Source organism: Mustela lutreola, chromosome 7, assembly GCF_030435805.1.
Source record: "Mustela lutreola isolate mMusLut2 chromosome 7, mMusLut2.pri, whole genome shotgun sequence".
In the NCBI taxonomy this organism is placed as follows: domain Eukaryota; kingdom Metazoa; phylum Chordata; class Mammalia; order Carnivora; family Mustelidae; genus Mustela; species Mustela lutreola.
Window position 1 is genome coordinate 6,775,892 of NC_081296.1, and position 27,164 is coordinate 6,803,055.

At 41.2% G+C, this 27,164-nt stretch overlaps 1 protein-coding gene across 2 annotated transcripts in view; it reads left to right on the forward strand.

Annotated features, from left to right (window-relative positions):
• The window catches only part of BTBD1 (BTB domain containing 1), a 46,229-nt gene that overhangs the window by 10,224 nt on the left and 8,841 nt on the right, over positions 1-27,164 (forward strand). For both annotated transcript variants that reach the window (XM_059179877.1, XM_059179876.1), the window contains exons 2-5: positions 813-969; positions 7,627-7,732; positions 12,576-12,773; positions 23,985-24,177. In XM_059179877.1, coding sequence (XP_059035860.1) covers positions 813-969; positions 7,627-7,732; positions 12,576-12,773; positions 23,985-24,177 — 654 coding nt within the window. The remainder of the gene's footprint in view (positions 1-812; positions 970-7,626; positions 7,733-12,575; positions 12,774-23,984; positions 24,178-27,164) is intronic.

Genomic DNA, 27,164 nt, shown 5'->3' on the forward strand with positions numbered 1-27,164 from the left:
ACGGCCCTCCGCTCCCGGCTTCCTGTATATAGTTGAGAACTGGGCAGTACACACAGGGTCTCTGAGGAGCCACAAAAGAGGCCTAAAGTTGATAGGCAAAAGCTGCAAGATCTCTCAAGAACTGTCCAGGCTTTCGCTGAGAATCTTCTGCCTTATTTGCAGTTCTGTGAAGGTGATCTGTCCAGCAGTCTAACAGAAGCAGCGAACTGGGAGGAGGCAGTATCAGACTGATAGTGTTTTGAGAGAAAATTAAACCTAGATACCCAAAAACACAAAACAACATGAGTCATTTATGATATTATTAAATTGTTTTATTCCTCCAAAGACTCATTGTGCTAGTTTGGGAATAACAATGAAAGGTTAAAAGATGCCCAGATTAACAAGACACCATTATCAGGAAATAAATGAATGTTTTGTCATCTAGAGATGTGAACTTCAGCTACCTGTACATTTGTTTAAATGAACATCCTTTGGTGAAGGAGATGTTAGTAAACCATTGCTGCCCTGAACTGCGGTGGGGTGCTAAAAGACCTCTGAAAATTTGGTTTTAAGAGAGATGGGTCTGTCTTGAGATCTCACTTAACTTCAGTTTTGTTAGTAAAATGGAGACACTACCTACCTCTCGGGCCTGAGTAAGAATAAATGAGATTATGTATGTGCAAATGCCCTATGGCCTACAAAGTCTCCTATCAGGTTGTTGTTGGGTTTGCTCATTATCTTTTAAGATATTCCTCAGAGGTTTCACTCTGATGGATTGATTGCTTATCTAAAATATTAATGGCCATCTCTGTCAATTCCCAATTGCTTTCTAGATTTCTGTATTCAGATGAAGTTCAAATTGGCCCGGAGACAGTTATGACCACTCTGTATACTGCTAAGAAATATGCAGTCCCAGCCCTGGAAGCTCATTGTGTGGAATTTCTCACCAAACATCTTCGGGCAGATAATGCCTTTATGTTACTTACTCAGGTAAGTAAATGTAGCTAATAGCTAATTTTAAAGATTGAGTATAACTACATATGAGTATTTCATATTTCCTGGAGAATTAGTTCTAGATCATAAAGTATATGTAATTATTTTTATAGTACCATTCAGGGAACTATATCAGATTCATAATGTTTTTATAATAGAAAAGCAAATTAAAGTCCATACAGTATCATATAGGTAAAGAAATGAAGCCTTACGTAAGTAGACTCAAAGATACAGTTCTTTATGGTTGGAGTTGGAATAAACATCCACTGTTGTTCTTGGTATGATTTGAGAGTATGATAATAGCATGAGGTTTTCTGGACATCTTTGGTCTTAATTTTTGTTGGATCTGGAATAAAGATTGAGGTTGCAAGTCCAGAAAAGTTCTAAGATTTACTGTCTTTGGACTTAATCGGAAAGCTTGGAGGAGTTAGAATTTAAGATTTATATGAAATACTCTTTCTCTGATATATAAACATTTTCACTAAATGGCAGTATATATACAGAAAAGTACACATTCCCGTAAATACACAGGCTGATGGATTTTCACATACTGAACACATCTATGGAAGCATTAACCAGTCTTTACCATATTATTTGGCATTTATTAGGTGCCTGTAACCTGAGCTTTATACTTTAGCTATAAATAAATCACTGTTTTTCTCTTTAGACAAAGTTATAATACCCTTACATGAATTGTTTTAAAAATTCCAAGATAAGGGTGGTTGGGTGGCTCAGTCGTTAAGCGTCTGTTTGCCCTCAGCTTGGGTCATGATTCTGGGGTCCTAGGACCGAGCCCCGTGTCGGGCTCCCTGCTCTGCGGGAAACCTCCTTCTCCTTCTCCACTCCCCTTGTTCGTCGTGTTCTCTTTCTCGCTGTCTCTCTGTGAGATACATAAATAATATCTTTAAAAAAAAAATTATAAGCTAGCCTATAGCCATTTGTTAAGGACTGAACTATGTCTCCAACAGAATGTGATCTTATTTGGAGATAGGGTCTTTACAGGGGTAAGCAAGTTAAAATGAGGACAAAGAAAAAAAAATTGTAAGCTGATAATATGTAATTCTATTGAGTATTAGTGCTGGACCTACTGACAGATGTCCCTTAGCTCAACCCTTTCATTTTCCAAATGGAAAAACTAAAACCTGGGCTGCTGAACTGCAGGCTAGCTGGGGCCAGAGCCCCAAGCTCAGGGTTTCTGGCCTTGCAACTGTTCTGTTGCATAGAGAATGTCTGGTGCCACCTTTTATTGTTGGTTTTTTTCCCATCTTCTGTCATCAGACGTGTGTAGTTATGGAAGAAAGAACATGCTGACATATGGACGTAATCTCAGAACCGATGTCTGTATATAGTCCGCCCAGCACTGAGCTAGTTGCTTTGCATGTATCAGCGCATTTACTTACTGCAGCAAGTGATAGAATTATCACGGTTATGTGCATTCCAGCTCGGCTGTAATTTACTATTATCCCCTTTTGGACAATGAAGAAATGAAAGCTCAGGGAAGTATCTTACTTAACGTTAGACAGCAAGTGGTAAAACGAAGATCGTAGCCTTCAGCCGGTGGTGGTGAAGGTGCGGCGTATTGATGGCGTGACGGCAGCAGAGCGCACTGGGTGACGCCTGTGCGCCAGCCCCTCGTGTGCCGTCTTGGCAGTAACTTTTGGGAGGCGCAGGTGTTCTAGGGGAGAGTTTTCTTACTGTCCCCATTTTATGGTTAAGGAGATAGAGGCAGAGAGACATGAAATAACCAAGGTCATAGAACTATGAGGCAGTGTCTCCCTACATTTCTTCCTCTTCTGAGTATGTGATGAAAATCTAATACGGCAGTTGATATTCCTAAGATTCTTTTTATGTTCAAGGCTTTTAAGGTATGTGGAGAGGATCACTTAATTACTTTTATTTTAAAAGTTGAGTGAAAAATCAGAAACCAATAAACTAAACCGTGAGCACAGGACAGTTTCTAGTTCAGGTCCAAGGTGAAACCTGAGTCTGGATTTCTCACGAGCTTTCAGAGCACCCCGGTGCTTCTGAACCACACTTTGAGTAGTAAAGGTTAACGCGTGTCACTAGGAGAACAAAAAGGAACTTTTCAGTGTCCTGTTGGTCTGAGAACCCAGTAGTACTATTGCACATTTTCATTGGTGGCGTCATGTGACTTAGCCCACAAAGTGTCATGTGAATTTCTTATTTCAGCCAAGTGAGTCATTTGAACTGAACATGTTCATTTATTTGAGAGGACCTGTGCCAGCTTCATGCTAACACAAAAGGCCAGTATGCTGTACCAGTATGGGTTAGACAGGGGAAAACATTTTTTATGAAGTGAAGCAATCATACTGATATTTTTTCAGAGATAATGCCAGACCCAAACTAAATTTTGGGAAAATGTATTTTACTCTAAGTAGCAACAATAGATCCCATAGGAAACTTAATATTGCCTGTGTAACCTGAGGAGTAACTGAAATATTGCTATTCTGAATAAAAACAATTTTTACCAAAGACTGAAACACAAGTTTTTACGTAAACACTAACTAAAAATATAGTTGAGTTGGCCCGTTAAAATACTTCCTGATATTAGAATTTCATTTGATAAAAATGTACTAGTTTCCATATTTTAAAAATGCATGAACTATGATCCTAGACTGGATCCTCTTCCGGAAGGAAAAGTGTTATAAAAAAACAGTAGTTTGGGGCCCATGTGTGGTGCAGTTAGTTAAGTGACCACCTCTTGGTTTCTGCTCAGGTCATGATCTCAGGTTCATGAGATTGAGCCCTGGGCCAGCTCCGCAGTCGGCTTGAGGTCTGCTTCAGTGTCTTTCTCCCTCTCCCTCTGTCCCCCTGCCCCCTGCTCCCCTGCACATGCATGTGCGCTCACTCACTCTCAAAAAAAGGTCTGTTGGCAAAATTGAAATATAGTAGATAAAAATATTACACGGTTATTTACCAAAGTTAATCACTATGGGTTATATAGGAGAATATTCTTATTCTTAGGAAATACATACTGAAGTATTTAAGGGTAAGGGCAGGGATGTGTGTCATTTATTCCTGAACAGTTTGCCTCAAGTACACATGCAGACACTATACATTGCCTGTTTTCTTACACATTATTATCCCATTTATATATGTATGTATAAATACAAATATGTATAGATATGAAATGTGTCTGTGTGTGTAGAGAGAGTGCAGATGATGGAACAAGACAAGTAATATTTAGATGGGTAAATCTGGGTAAAGGTGTATGGGTGTTCTTTTCACTTGCAGCTTTTCTGTAAATTTGAAATATTTCTTTTTTTTTTGAAAGTATTTCTAAATTTAAAAAATCTAAGAGAAAATTACAAGAAATAGAGTTAATTTTATCCTCCTAGATCAGATTTTTTTTTTTTTTTGTGGAAAATTTGACTAAGCAAATTAATACAAGGCCAATATATAATCTAGGAATAGCATTTTCAGACATGTTCGAGTATTCTATAATTTTAAGAAATATTCTACTGACTTAACATACATATTTTATATATGTAAATATATATCATGTATTATGTATCTTTTTTTTTTTTTTAAGATTTTATTTATTTATTTGACAGATACAAGCAGGCAGAGAGGCAGGCAGGGAGAGAGGGGGAAACAGGCTCTCCACTGAGCAGAGAGCCCGATGCGGGGCTCGATCCCAGGATCCTGGGATCATGACCTGAGCCGAAGGCAGAGGCTTTATCCCACTGAGCCACCCAGGCGCCCCTATCTTTTATTTTTTTAATAAAGATTTTATTTTAGAGAGAATGAGCGAGCAGGAGGGGTGGCACAGGGAGATGGAGGGTGAGACTCTCAGGGAGACTCCCCACCACATGCCTAGCCTGATGTGGGGCTCGATCTTATGACCCTGAGATTGTAACCTGAGCCAAAATCAGGAGTCGGGCTCTTAACTGATTGAGCCACTCTGGTGGTCCCATATATATATTTTAAATTTAATCCACTGCTTTCATTGGTCTCTACTTTCCCCCATAAAACACAAGATAATGGTTGAGTTTAGGGACGTTTATTATTCTGTGGCATCTGAGTTACTGAATCCCTTGAAAATGGATTTTACAGGACGCCTGGGTTGGTTAAGCAGCTGCCTTCAGCTCAGGTCATGATCCCGGCGTCCTGGGATCGAGTCGCATATCGGGCTCCCTGCTCAACGGGGAGCCTGCTTCTCTCTCTGTCTCTTCCTGGAACTCTGCATGTGCTCGCTCGCTCTCTCTGACAAATAAATAAATTAAAAAAAAAAAAAGAAAATGGATTTTACTTTATAAATAAATGAAGACTCATCAGCCATGTCAGGTAATGCTTAGTTAATTGGCAGTATTGTCAGCAGGATTCTACCTGACCCGGGGTGAATATTTCTGTGTGCTTTGTGTTTGTCCATACTGTTAAATGTAAATAGATCTGACCCTAGGCCAGGCTGAAAGCTTGGTCATCAGCATACCTATTATCATCACATCTTTTTTCAGCATTTTTTTTTTTTTTTAAGATTTTATTTATTAGAGAGAAAGCATGAGCGGGGTGAGGGCCAGAAGGAGAAGCAGATTCCCTGCTGAGCAGGAAACCCTCCCCCCCCACCCCAAATGTGGGGCTTGATCCTGGGACTCCAGGATCATGACCTTACTTCAAGGCAGACACTTAACCAACTGAGCCACATAGGTCCCCCAGTGTCAATGGTTTTTATTTATTTATTTTTTGATATTATTTATTTATTTGACAGACAGAGATCACAAGTAGGCAGAGAGGCAGGCAGAGACAGAGGGGGAAGCAGGCTCTCCACTGAGCAGAGAGCCCAATGCAGGGCTCGATCCCAGGATCCTGGGATCATGACCTAAGCCGAAGGCAGAGGCTTTAACCCACTGAGCCACCCAGGTGCCCCTGTCAATGGTTTTTATTTTTATTTTTTTTTATTTTTTTATTTTTTTAAAAGATTTTATTTATTTATTTGACAGACAGAGATCACAAGTAGGCAGAGAAGCAGGTAGAGAGAGAGGGAAGCAGGCTCCCTGCTGAGCAGAGAACCTGATGTGGGGCTCGATCCCAAGACCCTGGGACCATGACCTCAGCCGAAGTCAGAGGCTTTAACCCACTGAGCCACCCAGGCACCCCAGCCTGTCAATGGTTTTTAAATCTCATTTGAGTTTGGATTTTCTGCCCCTTTCCTCCACGACTGACTTTTAAATTTGTTGTTGTTTGTTTTTTTTTTTTTTTAAGATTATACTTATTTATTTGACAGAGAGAGAGATCACAAGTAGGCAGAGAGAAAGGAGGAAGCAGGCTCCCTGCTGAGCAGAGAGCCTGATGCGGGGCTCGATCCCAGGACCCTGGGATCATGACCTGAGCTGAAGGCAGAGGCTTTAACCTACTGAGCCACCCAGGTGCCCCTAAACATATTTTTATTTTTGTGTTCTTTTGCTTTTGTTTTTATTTTATTTTATATTATTTTAAAGAGTAAGGAACCCAGGATAGGGGGAAGAGAGAGAGAGAGGATTTTTTTTAAAAATATAATTTATTTATTTATTTGACAGAGAGAAAGATACCACAAGCAGGCAGAGAGGCAGGCAGAGAGAGAAGGGGAAGCAGGCTCCCCACCAAGCAGAGAGCCCGATGCGGGGCTCGATCCCAGGACCCCAAGATCATGACCTGAGCCGAAGGCAGAGGCTTAACCCACTGAGCCACCCAGGCACCCCAAGAGATAAAGGATTTTAAGCAGGCTCCATGCTCAGCACAGAGCCCAGTGTGGGGCTGGATCTCACGACCCTGTATTATGAGCTGAGCCAAAAGACACTTAACTAACTGAGCCACCCAGGTGCCCCAAACTTTTTTTTTTGTTAATTATAATATGCACCCTGATTAACCACATTATCAGCTTGACTTATGACTTCTTAAAGCCCAGATAGCTTTTTTTGGAATCCTATAGTGTAGTTCTGCTCAATTTATGCTGGGGCTTCTTTTGTTTGTCAGTGTTTGTAGGATTTGTTCATATCATTGTACGTGGCTGTAGCTCGCTCTTGTGTAGGATTCGGTCCTGGGACTATATGCTTTTCTGTTGTTGGGCCTGCTTTTCCCTCAGGCACCCAGAGTTTGCATGCTCTGAAACTCTTGTACTTCATTCTCTCTCCACAGTCAAGATGGAAATGGAAGGGGAAAAAATCTGTTTGTACTGGTATGCTTGATAGTTGCTACCATTTGGTGAAAATATCCTAAAACTCGGATTTAAATAATGACTTTACAGTATAACTAGTTAGATCATGTTAGGCAAGTCAGTATACCTTTTGATCCACATCTGGAAAATGGGATGATTCTGTCTGCCTCATCTAACCTAGAGTGTTTGGTAATGATCAAAATAAGTATAAGAACCAGGCAGTATGTATATATAGGAGCATATGAAAAGAAAAGTAACAAGGTTGCCAGTGGTAATGTGAACTTGTTGTCTAAGCAAGGCATTTGTGCTTTTGGCTTTTCATTTCTGGCTACAGAATGGAAAGTTTTAAAAATAGGTACACATTATAATGGTATTTAAGATAGGTGTTTTACATGATTAGCAGTTATAACTATAACTGTTTGCAGAGTTAACTTTGAATATGTATGGTCTGAAAGTAAAATAACTATGAAAATAAAATAACTATCTTTTTGTATGTTTAGGCTCGATTGTTTGATGAACCTCAGCTAGCTAGTCTTTGTCTCGACACGATAGACAAAAGCACGATGGATGCGATCAGCGCAGAGGGCTTTACCGACATTGATATCGGTAAGTGCGCCCGTGGGCGGGCTGTGCCGCCTACAGACGGTTACGCAGTGTCAGTCAGCCTCACTGCCGGGTGGGCTGTTATTGTAAAGTGGCACTTTGTACCAAATTGGATAAGTCTGTCTCTTAAGAGTGCTGCTTTATTATAGTGATATATTCCTAAAGGTCATCTCTACTTACAACCTCGTTAAAAAAAAAAAAAAAAAAAAGCATGGCATTGTGCAACATTATAGTTGGGTCATTGACATACAGAGTGAGATGTGATTTTTCTTAAGGAAACTATGATCTAATTGGAGACTCAAGGGACACATATGTGAAATTTAAGAGTTAAGACACAGAAAATTCTGGATAGCATACAGCAAAATGTGATTTTGCCTTTTCTGAGCTAGAGATCTAGAAAATAATCACTATGCAAATCCAAAACATGGAAAGATTACCTCCCATTGAATAGCGTTAGGAAAGTCTTGATGGGGAGAGTTTGATCTGGGCTGTGAAGAATGGGTAGCATTTGAGTAGTGCAGAGGAGAGGGCATTCGAGGCAGGTAGAGCCCCAGGAAAAAGCGGATGGGGGGGTGGGCGGTGTGCGGCCCGCCAGCCGGGCTGCGTGGGACTGGCTAAGGACGGTGGAGGAGTTTGACTCTTGTTACAGGAGAGCTGAGAGAGCTGACCCAGGCCTGTGACCTGAAATATTATCTTCATCATGATGGACACAATGTATATTCGATATCTGTGATTGTCTGTTATTATCTATCTTGCTGGCAGACAGAAAAAAGCATGGGCAGGGAGAACACCCCCATCTTGAAAGCTTTGGCCGTGAAGTGGAACCGGCATTTTCACTCCTCATTGTCTCAAATTCAGTCTCATGATCCCATGTAACTTCCGAGGAAGGTCAGGAAGGAGAGAAAACAGCACCCACTGCTGCCTCTATCTGTGCCTGACCTGGTCTCCTGCCATCCTCTCCCGTCATTCTCGCCCTTTCATATGCACTGGCCAGGCTCATTTCTCTTTTAAGCCTTTGTGTTTACTGTTCCATTGATCAGAATCCTTTCCCCCGAATCTGTATGTGGCTTCCTCCTTTATATTATTCCGATACCGAGTTAAACGAGACCTGAGACAGACCACCTTTGACCTTAGGGAAACCTCAGACCTTAGCCCGAGTAGATACACATTCCCCTGAACTGTCCCTGTGCTGTTGCTCTGACTGATTTTCCTCATGATACATTTTACTACTTGAAATTCTTAAGTATTGTCTGTTCATGATGGTTGTCTAGCTTTCCCACCTAGATTATAAACTTGTTTTTAAGGACTTTATTTCTCAGTAATCTCTACACCAAACATGGGGCTTGAACTTAAAACCCTGAGATCAGGAGTCATGTGCTTACTGACTGAGCCAGCCAGGTACTCCTGTCAACTCTTTTGCAGTCCGGGACTTTGCCTTGTTTACCATGGTGTCTCGAACACTGATGACAGGAGAACATAGTAGGTGCTGAGTTAACATTCGCTCACCAGCTGGTCCGTCTAGAACGCTGCCTTTCCTTCTGCCTTGGCTAGTTCACTCAGTCTTCTCATCTTGGCTCAAATTCTACTTCCGCAGCGACTCCTTTCTGAAGAGCTAACGTCCTACCCTCTTCAGTGACAGTGAGTGTGTTCGATTACAACAACATCCCATTGACAGCGTGTCTGTCTGTCTGTCTCGCAGTACCTTGGGAAGGATTTATACTCATTTCACATCAATTATCCTGAAGGGCGAGGGCTAGATTCCTCCCCACTATACGTAGTAGGCCGCTGACTGGATGGTGGAGAGCCCTAGGCACCACCCACATTGCTGAGGAAACAGTGCTTCATCCTGATTTTCTTCCCCATAAGGGGTTGGCAAGTACACCATCGGTACTTCAGTCTGGGTCTGACATAACATCGGTACTTCAGTCTGGGTCTGACATAATACTGTTTGCATCTGGGTGGCTTCCTCCTGGAAACTTTTTGAAGTAGGTCGGCACGCCCTCGGAACCCAGAATCCCTGAAGGGGGTGTAGATCCTCAAATATTGGTTGATTTGCTTTGACCCCCCACCCCCACCCCAGATGCTTGTATTAAGATCTAGCCTTGCATCATGTTTGCAAAACATAGCCTTGGGTGTTTTTATGATCTTTATTAGGCTCAGCTGCCAATAGAAGACCTGTGTGTTTCCACACCACAGTCTAGTTTGGCCTTCGATGCACTTGTTAAAAACTGATTGGAAGAGAAGCCTAGATGCTGAGAGGATGCTGGGCCGGGCTTCAGGAGCTCTTCATGCAGGTTATGGTCTTAGATTCGGGGGGAGCTTTTTCTCCTCTGGGATTGGGATATATGTGCTGGAGGGATGTGCTTGCCATTTTCCAAGTAGAGAGATACCATTTTTCTCACTGCTGTTTGCTAAGGGAAGAAGACAGTATATCACACTGATAGGAGAAAAAAGCAAATTTGCATTATGCTAAAGGCAGTATAATGCACTGTTTTTTCCCCTGCTGATAATTTAAGTTTTTGTGTTTATCTTTGCTGAAGCTTGTCAGCATACAGCATAGAGATTAGTAGATCCAGTTTTCCCACGAGTGATAAGTTATGGTGAGTGTATATTCCTAATCCTTTAAGTATCGAGGCATAAGGGTTTACATTCATTTACCTGTGAAAAATTTTTATGGAGCCTTAATTTATATTCATCTGCTCAGCTACAAAAGAAGGAAAAATGTCATTTAAAAAAATACATGTATAACCTATTCATTTTTAACATATTATTGGGCCCCTGCTGTGTTCTGGGGACTGAGACGTCTTTGCTGGCATGATAGCTGTGGTTTGATACCGACCAGAGATTGAGTGTGTAGACCGTTACAGAATGCAATTTTTTTAAGATAAAATTTTCTTAGATGTGTAATACTGGGTAATTTAAGCATATTTAATGTCTTTAGATTTTTACTGTATTGGCATCTTCCTTTTTATTTGAATTTTGTGATTATTCGTGCTCATTATTATGAATATCAGTTATTGTATAGTGAAGCCTTCAGGATTCTGAAGTGTTTTTTTGTTTGTGTACTTTTGTTTTTAACGATTTATTTATTAATTTATTTTGGAGTGGGGAGGTGGTGAGTGCAGACGGAGGGCAGAGGGAGCCGGAGAGAATCCTCAAGCAGACTCCCCACTGAGCACGAGCCTGACTCAGGGCTCGAATCCCATGACCCCGAGCTCTTGACCTGAGTTGAAGCCAAGGGTAGGATGCCCAACCAGCTGAGCCACCCAGCTGCCCCTGTGTTTGTTTTTTAATCTTTCTCTTTGTATGAAAGACTCTTGACTCTAGTGCTTTTCAGACACCTGCATCTACTTTCCAGATTTCCTCTCTTCTCAGCCCCTGTTTGTGGGCAGCCTATCACTTTACTGTAGTCTGCTGGCCTCCAAGGCGCCCTCTCTGGACTGCTGCTTCTGGTCTACTGTAGAGAAGCTGAGTTGTTTTTTTTGTTTTGTTTTGTTTTGTTTTTAAGTTTTGCCTCTGATAAAAGAAGGAGGATTCCAAGTGAAGGCCTGAGTTCCAGGCATGACATTTGTACTTGGACATGAGATAGGGAGTTCAGACTCAAGATGTCCTGGATTAACTCCAGATCACAGCTCTCACCGTCCCTCACTACCTCCTTCACAGGCTTTCCCGTCTCAGTCGATGCTGCTGCCATCCGTCCGTGGCGTAGACTCTGAGGCCGGAGTTATCCTTGCCCCTCTCCGTCACCCTCTGTATTCAGTCTGTGAGGACATCACACTGAGTCATCCTCCTGAATGCATCCCGAAGCCGATCGTTTTCACCTCTTCCTGCTGGTCCTGGCCGTCATCGCCTCTGACCTGGCTCAGAGCAGGAGCCTGCTAACTGATCTCATTTCCACTCTGCCTCCACTAGAGTCTCTTCTCAACACGGCCGCCAGCGTGGTCCTTTTACAACATAGAATGTCACAGCCCCAAATCCTCTAGGGGTTTGGTTCCCCTTCCCACGCAGAGTAAAAGTCAGATGATCTGTAGGGTACTGTAGGACTATACCTCATTGCTCCCCATTTGTGGCCTCATCACTGACCACTTTTTCCCTCTTGCTCACTGCAGTCTGGCCACGCTGGCTTCCTGGTTGGTCCTCACACTTGCAAGGCACAAGTTCATATATGGGCCTTTGTACAGGCAGTCCTGGTACTCCTGGCTAGGCCTCTGTTTGGCTGACTCAACCCCACCCCACCCCCAGATCAAATCTTACTAGCTCACGTGAGCCACCCAAGCCATCCTATTTTAAACAGTACTTACGGTTCCCCTTACTCTGCTCTTGTCCTACACTTGTCATCTAACATCATAACATTTACCCCCATTAGAATCTAAGTGCCATGAAGGCAGATTTACTCAGTGACGTATCCTCCTCATCTAGGACAGTGCCTGACACATAAAGAGTACCTAATGGGAAGTCTTTGGGGAATGGGTAAATGGTTCTGTAGGCTTTGTGAATTTATGTATGTTACTAACTTGAAGCCACTTTCTCTGACTGACTGACTGTTAATCTTATCTGGATATTGGGGTTTCCTTGATAAATGGCACGGATACACAAGGAGATACTACACCTGAGTTGCCTTGTATGATAAGGAGTTGTTAACCTTATAACAGTTTTTTTTAAAAGAAAACTTTGCTGTTTAATTCCTCTCATTCTTCAATGTTTTTCTATATAGAGTCTATAGTTTTAAATCTCTAGCCTGTTTTTTATTGAAATTTGAAAACTTAATGTAAGCCTGTCTGTTGGTATTGTTTTGTTAAAAAGCAAAATATTCCTAATTCGCTTTATTTTTGTATTTTACTTCTAGACACACTCTGTGCAGTTCTCGAGAGAGACACACTTAGTATTAGAGAAAGTCGACTTTTCGGAGCTGTTGTGCGATGGGCAGAAGCGGAATGTCAAAGACAACAGTTGCCTGTGACTTTTGGAAACAAACAGAAAGTTCTAGGAAAAGCACTGTCCTTGATCCGGTTTCCGCTGATGACCATTGAGGAGTTTGCAGCAGGTAGGGCGACACCCTGGCCAGAATCTGTGTGCAACTAGCCGTCAGCCAGCCTTTGTGTGCTAGAGGAGAAACAGCTGGTATTTAGGAGTTCTAGTCCCATGATATATGAGTGTGAGCGTGTGTGATTTCATTTACTTTTCCTGAGAGCCCTTCAAGATAACATTATACGTTATTTATTTTGATATGTGCATTGGGTTCTTTTTTTCCCCCCTCCGAGTGGAGTTGCACGCAGGTTACCGTTAGTTTCAGGTGCACAACAGGGTGATTCTGTTCAGCAAGGCCCATGTGCTCTCCACAGTGTAGCCACCGTCTGTCACCACGCAGCACTATGACAGCGGCATTGACTGCATTCCCTATGCTGAACCTTTTGTTCCTGTGACTTCTTCATCCCATAACTGGAAGCCGGGACTCCCCCTCGCCTTCACGCATTTGCCCGTCCCCCGCTCCCCACCCACCCGTCTGGCAACCACCAGTTTGTTCTCTGTATTTATGGGTCTGATCCTGGTTTTTTGTTTATCCATATGTTTTTATTTTTTAGATTCCACATGTATGAGTGAATATAGGTTATAATTTTAAAATACTATGAGTATATATAAAAATCATATTTTTATGGATTAGAGAACTGAATCTGAAAGGTATTAAGTGCCTTGCTCAAGGTTATAATGATAGATCTTTCTGATTCTTAAGATCAATGCTGCTTTTTTTTTTAAAGATTTTATTTATTAGAGGGAGAAAGAGCATGGAGAGAGAAAAAGCAAGCAAATATGAACAGGGGAGCGGTGGGGGGGCAAGAGGGGCAGAGGGAGAGGGAGAAGCAAGGCTGCCCACTGAGCAGGGAGCCCACACTCTCAGGACTCTATCCCAGGATCCCAGGATCATGACCTGAGCCGAAGGCAAGACACTTAACTGACTGAGCCACCCAGGTGCCCCTGATCGACGCTTCTGATGTAAAATCAGAGAGACCCAGGGGTGCCTGGGGGGCTTAAGTGTCTGCCTTCAGCTCAGGTCATGATCTCTGGGTCCTGAGATCAAGCCCTGATTAGGGTTTCCTGCTCAGCGAGGAGTCTGCTGCTCTCTCGATCTCTCGCTCCTGGCCTCCCCACTGCCTGTGTGCACGTGCTCGCTCTCTCTTTATAAAAGAAATAAATATCTTATTAATACGGGGTGCCTGGGTGGCTCAGTGGGTTAAAGCCTCTGTCTTCAGCTCAGGTCATGATCTCAGGGTCCTGGGATGGAGCCCCGCATTGGGCTCTCTGCTCAGCAGGGAGCCTGCCTCCCTCTCCCCCTCTGCCTGCCTCTCTGACTACTTGTGATCTGTCAAATAAGTATAATCTTAAAAAAAAAAAAAAAAAAGAAATATCTTATAAATAAATACATATATATGTATGTATGTGTATATATATGCATACATATGTTTTGAATCTTCGTTCTGTGACCCATTCTTCTTATCCATATTGACATTGAGTATTATCTGCTTTTAAGTCATGGCCAGGTTGATTTAAAGGAAAAAGGAAATTTCATTACTGTTTAAAACTATATTTTTATTTACTGGCCATTTGTATTTTTTCTTAACATTTGTGACTTTTGTTTTTTCTGTTGGGTATTCAAATTTTTCTTGTTGATTTATCATAAATGTTCTAATTTTCTCTGAATTTGTTTTTGTTGGAATCAATGTTTTTTCTTTCTGCAGACTTTTTTATTGAGGTGTAACAGCCACATAATAAAGTGAACACACCTGCAGAACCACACTTGCTATCAGTTTGTCATTTATTACCAGTACCGAGAAGCCTTCGTCGTGGTCCTCCAGGTCCCTGCTCTCCCTCCCAAAGGAGGGGCCTGTAAATTAGTTTTTCTGGCGCCTGTAAATTAGTTTTGTCTGTTTTTGAACTTTTTTAGTTTTTATTTTAAACACCTGGTGCTTATCACCCCAAATGCACTCCTTAATCCCCATCACCTGTTTGTCCTGCCTTTCCTCTGGTAACGATCAGTTCTGAGGGTCTGTTTTTTGGTCTGTCTCTTTCTTTTATTTACCCCCATGATCATTTGTTTTGTTTCTTAAATTCCACATGTGAGTGAAATTATCAGGTAATTGTCTTTTCTGACTGACTGCTCTTAGTGCTATACTCTCTAGCTCCATCAAGGTCATTGCAAATGGAAAGATTTCATTCTTTTTTATGGCTGAGTCATATTCCTCTGTGTGTGTGTGCACATGCGCACACGCACCACATCGTCTATCCATTCATCAGTTTATGGTCTCTGGGCTGCTTGTGTGTTTTGGCTGTCGTAGGGTAATGTTCCTGTATACACCGGGTGCATCTGTCCATTTAAGTCAGTGGTTTTCATTCTTTGGGTAAATACCCAGTTAGTGTGATTTGCTGGACTGTAGGGGAGTTCTGTTTTTAACTTTTCGAGGAACCTTCATACTATTTTCCGGAGTGGTTGTATCAGTTTGCCCACCAGCAGTGCCAGAGGGCTCCCCTTGATCCACATCCTCGCAGATATTTATTTCTTTGAGAGAGAGAGAGCACGTACGTGCACACAGGCAGTGGGGAGGTGGGGGGAGAGAGAGAGGGAGAGCAGCAGACTCCTCGCTAGGTTAACATCAGAAGCGTCGATCGGGGGCACCTGGGTGGCTCAGTCAGTTAAGTGCTCTCTCTCGCTCACTCTCTTTCCTCTCTCAAATCAATAAATCTTTGAAACAGAAAAAGAGCCTGTTTATTTTTGTTTGCTTTTTTTTTTTTTAAGATTTTTATTTATTTATGAGAGAGAGAGAGAGAGAGAGACTGAGAGAGCATGAGAGGGGAGAAGGTCAGAGGGAGAAGCAGACTCCCCATGGAGCTGGGAGCCTGACGTGGGACTTGATCCCAGGGCTCCCGGATCATGACCTGAGCTGAAAGCAGTCGTTCAACCAACTGAGCTACGCAAGCCCCTGTTTGCTAGTCATTTTAAGAGTGAAATTACATAAGTGAAATCATATGGTATTTGTTTTTGTTTGACTTATTTCACTTAGTCTCATGCCCTCTAGCTCCGTCCATGTTGTTGCAGACCGGCGAGATTCATTCTTTACGGCTGAGTAGTATTCTCTTGTAATATATACCGCATCTTCTTTATCTTTTTGTCTGTTGATGGTACTTGGGTTGCTTCTCTGTCTTGGCTTTTGATAAATAGAAAATCTTAATTTTAATAAAGTTCATTTATCAATCTTTTTATTAAGGTGAAGGCTTTCTTTGTCTTTAAGAAATTTGCCAGCCTCAAGGTTATTAAAATACTCTCTTAATTTCTTTTTTTTTTTTTTTTTTTAATTTTTTATTTTTTATAAACATATATTTTTTATATACATATATTTTTATCCCCAGGTCTGTGAATCACCAGGTTTACACACTTCACAGCACTCACCAAATCACATACCCTCCCCAATGTCCATAATCCCACCCCCTTCTCCCCAACCCCCTCCCCCCGGCAACCCTCAGTTTGTTTTGTGAGATTAAGAGTCAATTATGGTTTGTCTCCCTCCCAATCCCATCTTGTTTCATTTATTCTTCTACCCACTTAAGCCTCCATGTTGCATCACCACTTCCTCATATCAGGGAGATCATATGATAGTTGTCTTTCTCTGCTTGACTTATTTCGCTAAGCATGATACGCTCTAGTTCCATCCATGTTGTTGCAAATGGCAAGATTTCATTTCTTTTGATGGCTGCATAGTATTCCATTGTGTATATATACCACATCTTCTTGATCCATTCATCTGTTGATGGACATCTAGGTTCTTTCCATAGTTTGGCTATTGTGGACATTGCTGCTATAAACATTCGGGTGCATGTGTCCCTTTGGATCACTACATTTGTATCTTTAGGGTAAATACCCAATAGTGCAATTGCTGGGTCATAGGGCAGTTCTATTTTCAACATTTTGAGGAACCTCCATGCTGTTTTCCAGAGTGGCTGCACCAGCTTGCATTCCCACCAACAGTGTAGGAGGGTTCCCCTTTCTCCGCATCCTCGCCAGCATCTGTCATTTCCTGACTTGTTGATTTTAGCCATTCTGACTGGTGTGAGGTGATATCTCATTGTGGTTTTGATTTGTATTTCCCTGATGCCGAGTGATATGGAGCACTTTTTCATGTGTCTGTTCGCCATCTGGATGTCTTCTTTGCAGAAATGTCTGTTCATGTCTTCTGCCCATTTCTTGATTGGATTATTTGTTCTTTGGGTGTTGAGTTTGCTAAGTTCTTTATAGATTCTGGACACTAGTCCTTTATCTGATATGTCGTTTGCAAATATCTTCTCCCATTCTGTCAGTTGTCTTTTGATTTTGTTAACTGTTTCCTTTGCTGTGCAAAAGCTTTTGATCTTGATGAAATCCCAGTAGTTCATTTTTTCCCTTGCTTCCCTTGCCTTTTGCGTTGTTCCTAGGAAGATGTTGCTGCGGCAGAGGTCGAAGAGGTTGCTGCCCGTGTTCTCCTCAAGGATTTTGATGGATTCCTTTCGTACATTGAGGTCCTTCATCCATTTTGAGTCTATTTTTGTGTGTGGTGTAAGGAAATGGTCCAATTTCATTTTTCTGCATGTGGCTGTCCAATTTTCCCAGCACCATTTATTGAAAAGGCTGTCTTTTTTCCATTGGACATTCTTTCCTGCTTTGTCGAAGATTAGTTGACCATAGAGTTGAGGGTCTATTTCTGGGCTCTCTATTCTGTTCCATTGATCTATGTGTCTGTTTTTGTGCCAGTACCATGCTGTCTTGATGATGACAGCTTTGTAATAGAGCTTGAAGTCCGGAATTGTGATGCCACCAACGTTGGCTTTCTTTTTCAATATCCCTTTGGCTATTCGAGGTCTTTTCTGGTTCCATATAAATTTTAGAATTATTTGTTCCATTTCTTTGAAAAAGATGGATGGTACTTTGATAGGAATTGCATTAAATGTGTAGATTGCTTTAGGTAGCATAGACATTTTCACAATATTTATTCTTCCAATCCAGGAGCATGGAACATTTTTCCATTTCTTTGTGTCTTCCTCAATTTCTTTCATGAGTACTTTATAGTTTTCTGAGTATAGATTCTGTGTCTCTTTGGTTAGGTTTATTCCTAGGTATCTTATGGTTTTGGATGCAATTGTAAATGGGATTGACTCCTTAATATCTCTTTCTTCTGTCTTGCTGTTGGTGTAGAGAAATGCAACTGATTTCTGTGCATTGATTTTATATCCTGACACTTTACTGAATTCCTGTATAAGTTCTAGCAGTTTTGGAGTGGAGTCTTTTGGGTTTTCCACATATAGTATCATATCATCTGCGAAGAGTGATAATTTGACTTCTTCTTTGCCGATTTGGATGCCTTTAATTTCCTTTTGTTGTCTGATTGCTGAGGCTAGGACCTCTAGTACGATGTTGAATAGCAGTGGTGATAATGGACATCCCTGCCGTGTTCCTGACCTTAGCGGAAAAGCTTTCAGTTTTTCTCCATTGAGAATGATATTTGCGGTGGGTTTTTCATAGATGGCTTTGATGATATTGAGGTATGTGCCCTCTATCCCTACACTTTGAAGAGTTTTGATCAGGAAGGGATGTTGTACTTTGTCAAATGCTTTTTCAGCATCTATTGAGAGTATCATATGGTTCTTGTTCTTACTTTTATTGATGTGTTGTATCACATTGACTGATTTGCGGATGTTGAACCAACCTTGCAGCCCTGGAATAAATCCCACTTGGTCGTGGTGAATAATCTTTTTAATGTACTGTTGAATCCGATTGGCTAGTATTTTGTTGAGTATTTTCGCATCTGTGTTCATCAAGGATATCGGTCTATAGCTCTCTTTTTTGGTGGGATCCTTGTCTGGTTTTGGGATCAAGGTGATGCTGGCCTCATAAAATGAGTTTGGAAGTTTTCCTTCCATTTCTATTTTTTGGAACAGTTTCAGGAGAATAGGAATTAGTTCTTCTTTAAATGTTTGGTAGAATTCCCCCGGGAAGCCGTCTGGCCCTGGGCTTTTGTTTGTTTGGAGATTTTTAATGACTGTTTCAATCTCCTTACTGGTTATGGGTCTGTTCAGGCTTTCTATTTCTTCATGGTTCAGTTGTGGTAGTTTATATGTTTCTAGGAATGCATCCATTTCTTCCAGATTGTCAAATTTATTGCCGTAGAGTTGCTCATAGTATGTTCTTATAATAGTTTGTATTTCCTTGGTGTTAGTTGTGATCTCTCCTCTTTCATTCATGATTTTATTTATTTGGGTCTTTTCTCTTTTCTTTTTGATAAGTCGGGCCAGGGGTTTATCAATTTTATTAATTCTTTCAAAGAACCAGCTCCTAGTTTCGTTGATTTGTTCTATTGTTTTTTTGGTTTCTATTTCATTGATTTCTGCTCTGATCTTTATGATTTCTCTTCTCCTGCTGGGCTTAGGGTTTCTTTCTTGTTCTTTCTCCAGCTCCTTTAGGTGTAGGGTTAGGTTGTGTACCTGAGACCTTTCTTGTTTCTTGAGAAAGGCTTGTACCGCTATATATTTTCCTCTCAGGACTGCCTTTGTTGTGTCCCACAGATTTTGAACCGTTGTATTTTCATTATCATTTGTTTCCATGATTTTTTTCAATTCTTCTTTAATTTCCCGGTTGACCCATTCATTCTTTAGAAGGATACTGTTTAGTCTCCATGTATTTGGGTTCTTTCCAAACTTCCTTTTGTGGTTGAGTTCTAGCTTTAGAGCATTGTGGTCTGAAAATATGCAGGGAATGATCCCAATCTTTTGATACCGGTTGAGTCCTGATTTAGGACCGAGGATGTGATCTATTCTGGAGAATGTTCCATGTGCACTAGAGAAGAATGTGTATTCTGTTGCTTTGGGATGAAATATTCTGAATATATCTGTGATGTCCATCTGGTCCAGTGTGTCATTTAAGGCCTTTATTTCCTTGCTGATCTTTTGCTTGGATGACCTGTCCATTTCAGTGAGGGGAATGTTAAAGTCCCCTACTATTATTGTATTGTTGTTTATGTGTTTCTTTGATTTTGTTATTAATTGGTTTATATAGTTGGCTGCTCCCACGTTGGGGGCATAGATATTTAAAATTGTTAAATCTTCTTGTTGGACAGACCCTTTGAGTATGATATAGTGTCCTTCCTCATCTCTTATTACAGTCTTTGGCTTAAAATCTAATTGATCTGATATAAGGATTGCCACTCCTGCTTTCTTCTGATGTCCATTAGCATGGTAAATTCTTTTCCACCCCCTCACTTTAAATCTGGAGGTGTCTTCGGGCTTAAAATGTGTTTCTTGGAGGCAACATATAGATGGGTTTTGTTTTTTTATCCATTCTGATACCCTGTGTCTTTTGACAGGGGCATTTAGCCCATTCACATTCAGGGTAACTATTGAGAGATATGAATTTAGTGCCATTGTATTGCCTGTAAGGTGACTGTTACTGTATATGGTCTCTGTTCCTTTCTGATCTACCACTTGTAGGCTCTCTCTTTGCTTAGAGGACCCCTTTCAATATTTCCTGTAGAGCTGGTTTGGTATTTGCAAATTCTTTCAGTTGTTGTTTGTCCTGGAAGCTTTTAATCTCTCCTTCTATTTTCAATGATAGCCTAGCTGGATATAGTATTCTTGGCTGCATGTTTTTCTCGTTTAGTGCTCTGAAAATATCATGCCAGCTCTTTCTGGCCTGCCAGGTCTCTGTGGATAAGTCAGCTGCCAATCTAATATTTTTACCATTGTATGTTACAGACTTCTTTTCCCGGGCTGCTTTCAGGATTTTCTCTTTGTCATTGAGACTTGTAAATTTTACTATTATGTGACGGGGTGTGGGCCTATTCTTATTGATTTTGAGGGGCATTCTCTGAACCTCCTGAATTTTGATGCTTGTTCCCTTTGCCATATTGGGGAAATTCTCCCCAATAATTCTCTCCAGTATACCTTCTGCTCCCCTCTCACTTTCTTCTTCTTCTGGAATCCCAATTATTCTAATGTTGTTTCGTCTTATGGTGTCACTTATTTCTCGAATTCTCCCCTCGTGGTCCAGTAGCTGTTTGTCCCTCTTTTGATCAGCTTCTTTATTCTCTGTCATTTGGTCTTCTATATCACTAATTCTTTCTTCTGCCTCATTTATCCTAGCAGTGAGAGCCTCCATTTTTGATTGCACCTCATTAATAGCTTTTTTGATTTCAACTTGGTTAGATTTTAGTTCTTTTATTTCTCCAGAAAGGGCTTTTATATCTCTCGAGAGGGTTTCTCTAATATCTTCCATGCCTTTTTCGAGCCCGGCTAGAACCTTGAGAATTGTCATTCTGAACTCTAGATCTGACATATTACCGATGTCTGTATTGATTAGGTCCCTAGCCTTCGGTACTGCCTCTTGTTCTTTTTTTTGTGGTGAATTTTTACGTCTTGTCATTTTGTCCAGATAAGAGTAAATGAAGGGGCAAGTAAAATACTAAAAGGGTGGCAACAACCCCAGGAAAATATGCTTTAGCCAAATTAGAAGAGATCCAAAATCGTGAGTGGGGAGAAAGGGGATAAAAAGAGGTTCAAAAAGGAAGAAAGAAAAAAGAAAAAAAAAAAAAAAAAGAAAAGAAAAGAAAAGAATTTTTTTTTTAAAAAAGAAAACACCTAAGAAAAATGTAAAAAAATATATATATATATTAGATAAACTAGTAAAAAATCGTTAAAAAAGAAAAAGGTAACAGTTAAAAAAAAAAAAATTTTACCCGAAGGCGAGAAAAAAGAAAAAAAAAAAAAATGAAAAAGAAAAAATTAAATTAACTGCAAGACTAAAAAAAATCACAGGAAAAAAGCCATGAGTTCCGTGCTTGGCTTTCTCCTCCTCTGGAATTCTGCTGCTCTCCTTGGTATTGAAACCGCACTCCTTGGTAGGTGAACTTGGTCTCGGCTGGATTTCTTGTTGATCTTCTGGGGGAGGGGCCTGGTGTAGTGATTCTCAAGTGTCTTTGCCCCAGGCGGAATTACACCGCCCTTACCCGGGGCCGGGGTGAGTAATCCGCTCGGGTTTGCTTTCAGGAGCTTTTGTTCCCTGAGCGCTTTCCGTAGAGTTCCAGAGGACGGGAATACAAATGGCGGCCTCCTGGTCTCCGGCCCGGAGGAGCCGAGAGCCCAGGGCCCCACTCCTCAGTGCGCCCTCAGAGAACAGCGCCCAGTTACTCCCGTCTGCCTGACCTCCGGCCGCGCTCCGAGCTCACCGAGCCTGCGACCGGTTCAAGGTAACACCGAGCTGCGAGCTTACTGTCGGCTCTGTCTCTGTAGCCGGCTTTCCCGTTCCAATACCCGCAAGCTCTGCGACACTCAGACACCCCCGATCCTTCTGTGACCCTGCGGGACCTGAGGCCACGCTGACCCCGCGTGGGCTTCGCCCCGGTTTAGCCTCTGGAGCGATGTCCCTCAGCGGAACAGACTTTTAAAAGTCCTGATTTTGTGCGCGGTTGCTCCGCCGCTTGCCGGGAGCCGGCCCCTCCCCCCGGGGTCTATCTTCCCGTCGCTTTGGATTCACTTCTCCGCTGGTCCTACCTTTCAGAAAGTGGTTGTTTTTCTGTTTCCAGAATTGCTGTTCTTCTTCTCTTCGATCTGCCGATGGATTTTCAGGTGTTTGCAATCTTTAGATAAGCTATCTAGCTGATCTCCGGCTAGCTGAAGCAGTCTCAGCTTGCTACTTCTCCGCCATCTTGACTCCTCCCTCTCTCTTAATTTCTCTTAAAGAAGTTTTAATGTTTCACATTTAACATTTAGATCGGTAAACCAATTGGATTTGGGGTTTTTTTTGGTATTATTTTCTCACGCACGTGTATGGTATAAGGTAGAAGTTAAGGTTCATTTTTCCCCATGTAACTACATATTAAAAAACTACCCTTGCCCCATCCATTGCAGGGCCAACTTTGTTGTAAATCAGGTGATTTTGTTTGAATTAATCTGTTTCTGGAGTGTGTGCTCTGTTCCACTGTTACATTTGTTTATTCTTGACCAGTTCTACATAGTTTTACACCAGATCTTGACATCTGGTGGTGAAAATTCTCCAGCTTTATTCTTCTTCAAGATTATGTTGGCTATTTTTTGTCTTTTTGCATTTTTGTATAAATAAATTTTTTACTCAGCTTGTCAGTTTCCACCCCTCCCCCCGCAAAATCATGGGATTTTGATTGGAATTGTGTTGAATCTGTAGATTGGTGTGGAGATAATTGACATTTTTATAATATTACTTGTCACTCATACTTATATTTTATAATATTTCTAGTCTGCTGAGAGTTTTATCATTTATTAGCTGCTTCTATTCTTTTCAGATAGTGATAGAGTAGTTCCTCCCTTTATTTTTGTTTTTTCAAATATGGAATTGACTTTATTAAACAATGCATGAGTTGGGCAGCATTCCGTCTAGCAAGCAGAGAGATGCTCTTTGCTGTATTTTTTTAATACGGTGAACTCCACTTGTTTTTCCAAATTAAACCTACTTTGGATTCCTTATATAAGCCAGACTTAGTTGTCATTCTTTATCCTGTTACCGAATCCAATTTGCTAAACGTCTTAAAAAATAGATTTTATTTATTTATTTGACAGAGATCACAAGTAGGCAGAGAGGCAGGCAGAGAGAGAGAGAGGAAGGGAAGCAGGCTCCCTGCTGAGCAGAGAGCACGATGCTCAATCCCAGGAGCTAATCCCAGGACCCCAGGATCATGACCTGAGCCGAAGGCAGAAGCTTAATCCACTGCGCCACTCAGGCACCCCTAATTTGCTAAACTTTTAAAAATATTTTTATGGCTACTTCATCAGAGAAATTAGTCTATAACTTTCCTTTCTTGGAATGAAATTGTGGAATTTTGATTACCAAGTTTCTACTGGTCGCATACAAAAGTTACGGATGTTTCTTTTTTCAGTGTTTAAGAGTTTGTGTAGGATTGGTGGTTTTTTTTTTCCTTAAGTGTTTAGGAAAATTCACCAGTGAGGATCTAGAGTTCTTTGTGGAAGATTTTGTTTGTTGTTGTTTTTAAAGATTTATTTATTTATTAGAGAGGGAGCGCTATTAACGGTTATGTTCCACTAGAGTAACCTCAAGCGCATTTAGAAATCTTCGAATACATAACCAGAATGTCTCTACTTCTCTGTTACTTTACGTTCTCTAGATTTGAATTCACGTTGTCATGTGAAGTATTAGAGGGTTAGGAATTGAAGTCCAGGCGCTTTTCCTGAGGCTCTGTCTTTCTCTCTGCAGGTCCCGCTCAGTCTGGGATTCTGTCCGACCGCGAAGTGGTCAATCTCTTTCTTCATTTCACTGTCAATCCTAAGCCCCGGGTGGAATACATCGACCGGCCGCGGTGCTGCCTGCGGGGCAAGGAGTGCTGCATCAACAGGTTCCAGCAGGTGGAGAGCCGCTGGGGCTACAGCGGGACCAGCGACCGCATCAGGTAGCTGCCTCGTGCAGGGGCCGGTGCGCGGCTCCTACTGCAGATCGCTGACCGGGTTTTGTTTGCCACTGTGTGTGATCCGCGGTCCAGAGTCAGGGGGATACAGCTGTCTCCTCGCTGGACCGGGACTGCGAGGACCTCTCGGGAAGCGAGTGAAGGTAGAAAGGTTTGGGGTGGGCTTCTGCGGCCTGGGCTCTGTTCGGATGGCCACTGCTGGGCAGCGGACTCCGCACCTTCATTAAGCAAACCCTTGCTCTTAGGGCGTCTAGCCTGAGCGCTCCCTTTGCATGGGCGGTCACAAAAGCTTGAATGGGGGAAAAAATCAGAGTCCTGAAAGACACGTGGATATAAACCTGTGGAGGAATTTATCTTTGCTCTGTTGTGTTTTCTTTAGGTTAAATATCAAAATAGAGTGAGTACCTGTTTTCGTAAAATGGATTTTTACTTAGGTGATGGCACTTTAGTATCAAATGAGGAACTAATAATAAGTTTGTTAAAAGATAGAATTCTGAGGGGGAGGACTCATTAATTATTGGGTGAAAATGGAAATGCATTTGTGGACTACTTAATAATCATTCACAATGAGAATATTATATAGGAAAATTTATGAGATGAGGCAAAAGTGTCACACAAAAGGACAGTAATAATAACCTTCTTTTAATAAAATTAGGGTAGAAATAAATAATTTTAAGCATTCAGCTCAAGTAGCTAGAAAATGAATAGCCACAAAAAATAGAAAAGAGAAGGGAAATGGAAAAATGTAGAAATTAATGAATTTAAAACAGTAGAATTAAGAAATCCATAAACTGGTTTCTTAAAAAAATCAAAATAAATAAACCTCAAAAATGGTAAAGGAAGAAAACACACATTTAGGAATAATAGTGGGGATATAATATAATCATATACTAAGGCAGTCTTTATTTTACTTCTGAGTTTAATCTGTGCTAATAAATTGAACATCTCGATGGAATGGATCATTTTATAGGCAAATATAAATTATCAGAATTGACTGGAGAAGAAAGCCTGAATAGACCAATTACCAGTGGAAGGAATTAAAAGTTATCAAAGAACTGTCCCTTCACAAGGTGGTTTTTACAGGTGAGTTTTATCAAACCTTCAAGGAATAGGTCATTTCCTTGAGGCTTAAAAGAAGAAAGTACTTCTTGGGTAATTATTAAAAGAAGCATAACCCTTATACAGGAGTCTGATGAGACAGAAACATTTCTAGGTCGGTCTCACTGGTATAAGATACCAGTGTCTTGAATCTAGCAGTACCTCAGAAAAAACAGTACTGTATGAGCTAACAGGGTGTATGTGAAGATTGAAAAAATGCTCAGTATTATAAAATACATTAAATACCCATTAACCACAGTAGCAGACCAAAGGAAAAAAGGAATATAATTGTTTCAGTAGGTGTCAGAAAGACTTGATAAAATCTCACCTTCATTCCAGATATAACTGTTCATAGACTTGGTCTAGAAAAATTCTTTCACATGGTAGACTGTCAAAACCTCAAGAGAGCAATGCTGGCCAGCCTTTCTGGGTCTCAGCAGTATTATAATTCTGGGTGATGGGATTTTTTTATGATTGTCATAAAGAGTAAGGAAATTAGAGCCTTGAATAATGGAAAGGAAGAAGTCTTTTTCATTATTTGCAGATGATATTATCTACGTTAGTACCAGTTCTTTTTTATAATAAAATATTTTATATTCCCTCTTTACTAAACTGATGAAATTCATAGACCATATGCTTCACACATTGCTTTTAATTGCCATGATGACCTAGTTGTAATGGAGCAGTAACCATAACCGAGATCAAGTAAAAGCCGTGCTTTGGTGTGTGGGCACTGTACAGACAGAAGCAGGCAGTGCGCGTGCACACCAGCGTGCTGAGACCACTACGCTGGTGGGGGACAGGTGTAGCATCCTGATGTGTCAAAAACCAGGAGCGGTGTTGCTGCTGATCGTGTCATTTTTTTTAAAGGTTTCAAATAAAACAAAATACGGTCACTCCTATTATTTTGTTTTTAGATTTGCAACTCGCTGACTCTCTAAAACTTATTTATACTCCCCATATCAGAACTTGAGGTGCTTTCTTAAGTCACAGGAGAGTTTTTTGGGGCTGGGGGACTGTGTTCCTATGTGAGGTCACACAAGGAGATGCTCTGTGCCTTATTTTCTCTATCCTGTGCGAATGGAGATAGAAGAGGGCCGTGCAGGGTCCTGCAGGACAGGCTCTGGGCCATGTGAACCCTAACTCTGCACCTGTTGGTGGGGGACCTCAGGCACGTCACGGAACACTTCTGAACCTTTGTTTTCTCTTTTGTAAAATAAAATGGAATATACTATGATGAGCTGTTTTTAGGATTATAACCCATGTGAGGTGTGTGTGAGTGTATGTGTGTGTACACATGCCCCCCCCCCGCCAGGAGCAATGGTTTAGTATTTGTGCAACTTTATAGAATATGATTACTACAAATACAAGAATTAACTATATAATATTTCTGCTCTATATTGATCACCTCTTGTAAAGGTCAGTGAATATAAAAATTGTCACAAAAAAATCTTTGGTTTGTGTTGAAGCACTGAGTGATGCTAAGGACTTGGGGACCCCACTTTGCAAAGAGAACAGAGGACTGGTTATAATGCCCTAATTCCATTCTTTGCACAGGCAAAAGACACATCCTCTCTGCAGAAGTGATCTTGCTTTATGACAACGATGACAAAAAATGTTTGGTTTGTTTATTTATAAATAAATTAGGAATTAGGTAGAATTAGGTTGAACTCATGTAGTTATAAATGAGTTTTTAACCTGCATGAATTCTGATAGGACACTTGAAAGTTGATTGGGATTCTTTGTTTTGGGAGACTATGCTAAGCATTGCAGTTAATCTGGTGCCCCTGGTTCCCTGCCAGTATTGACTCTACACCTTGGTGCAAACAGAGCTTGGCCTTCTTGAGGACCGGACTCATTTTGAGAACAAGGGA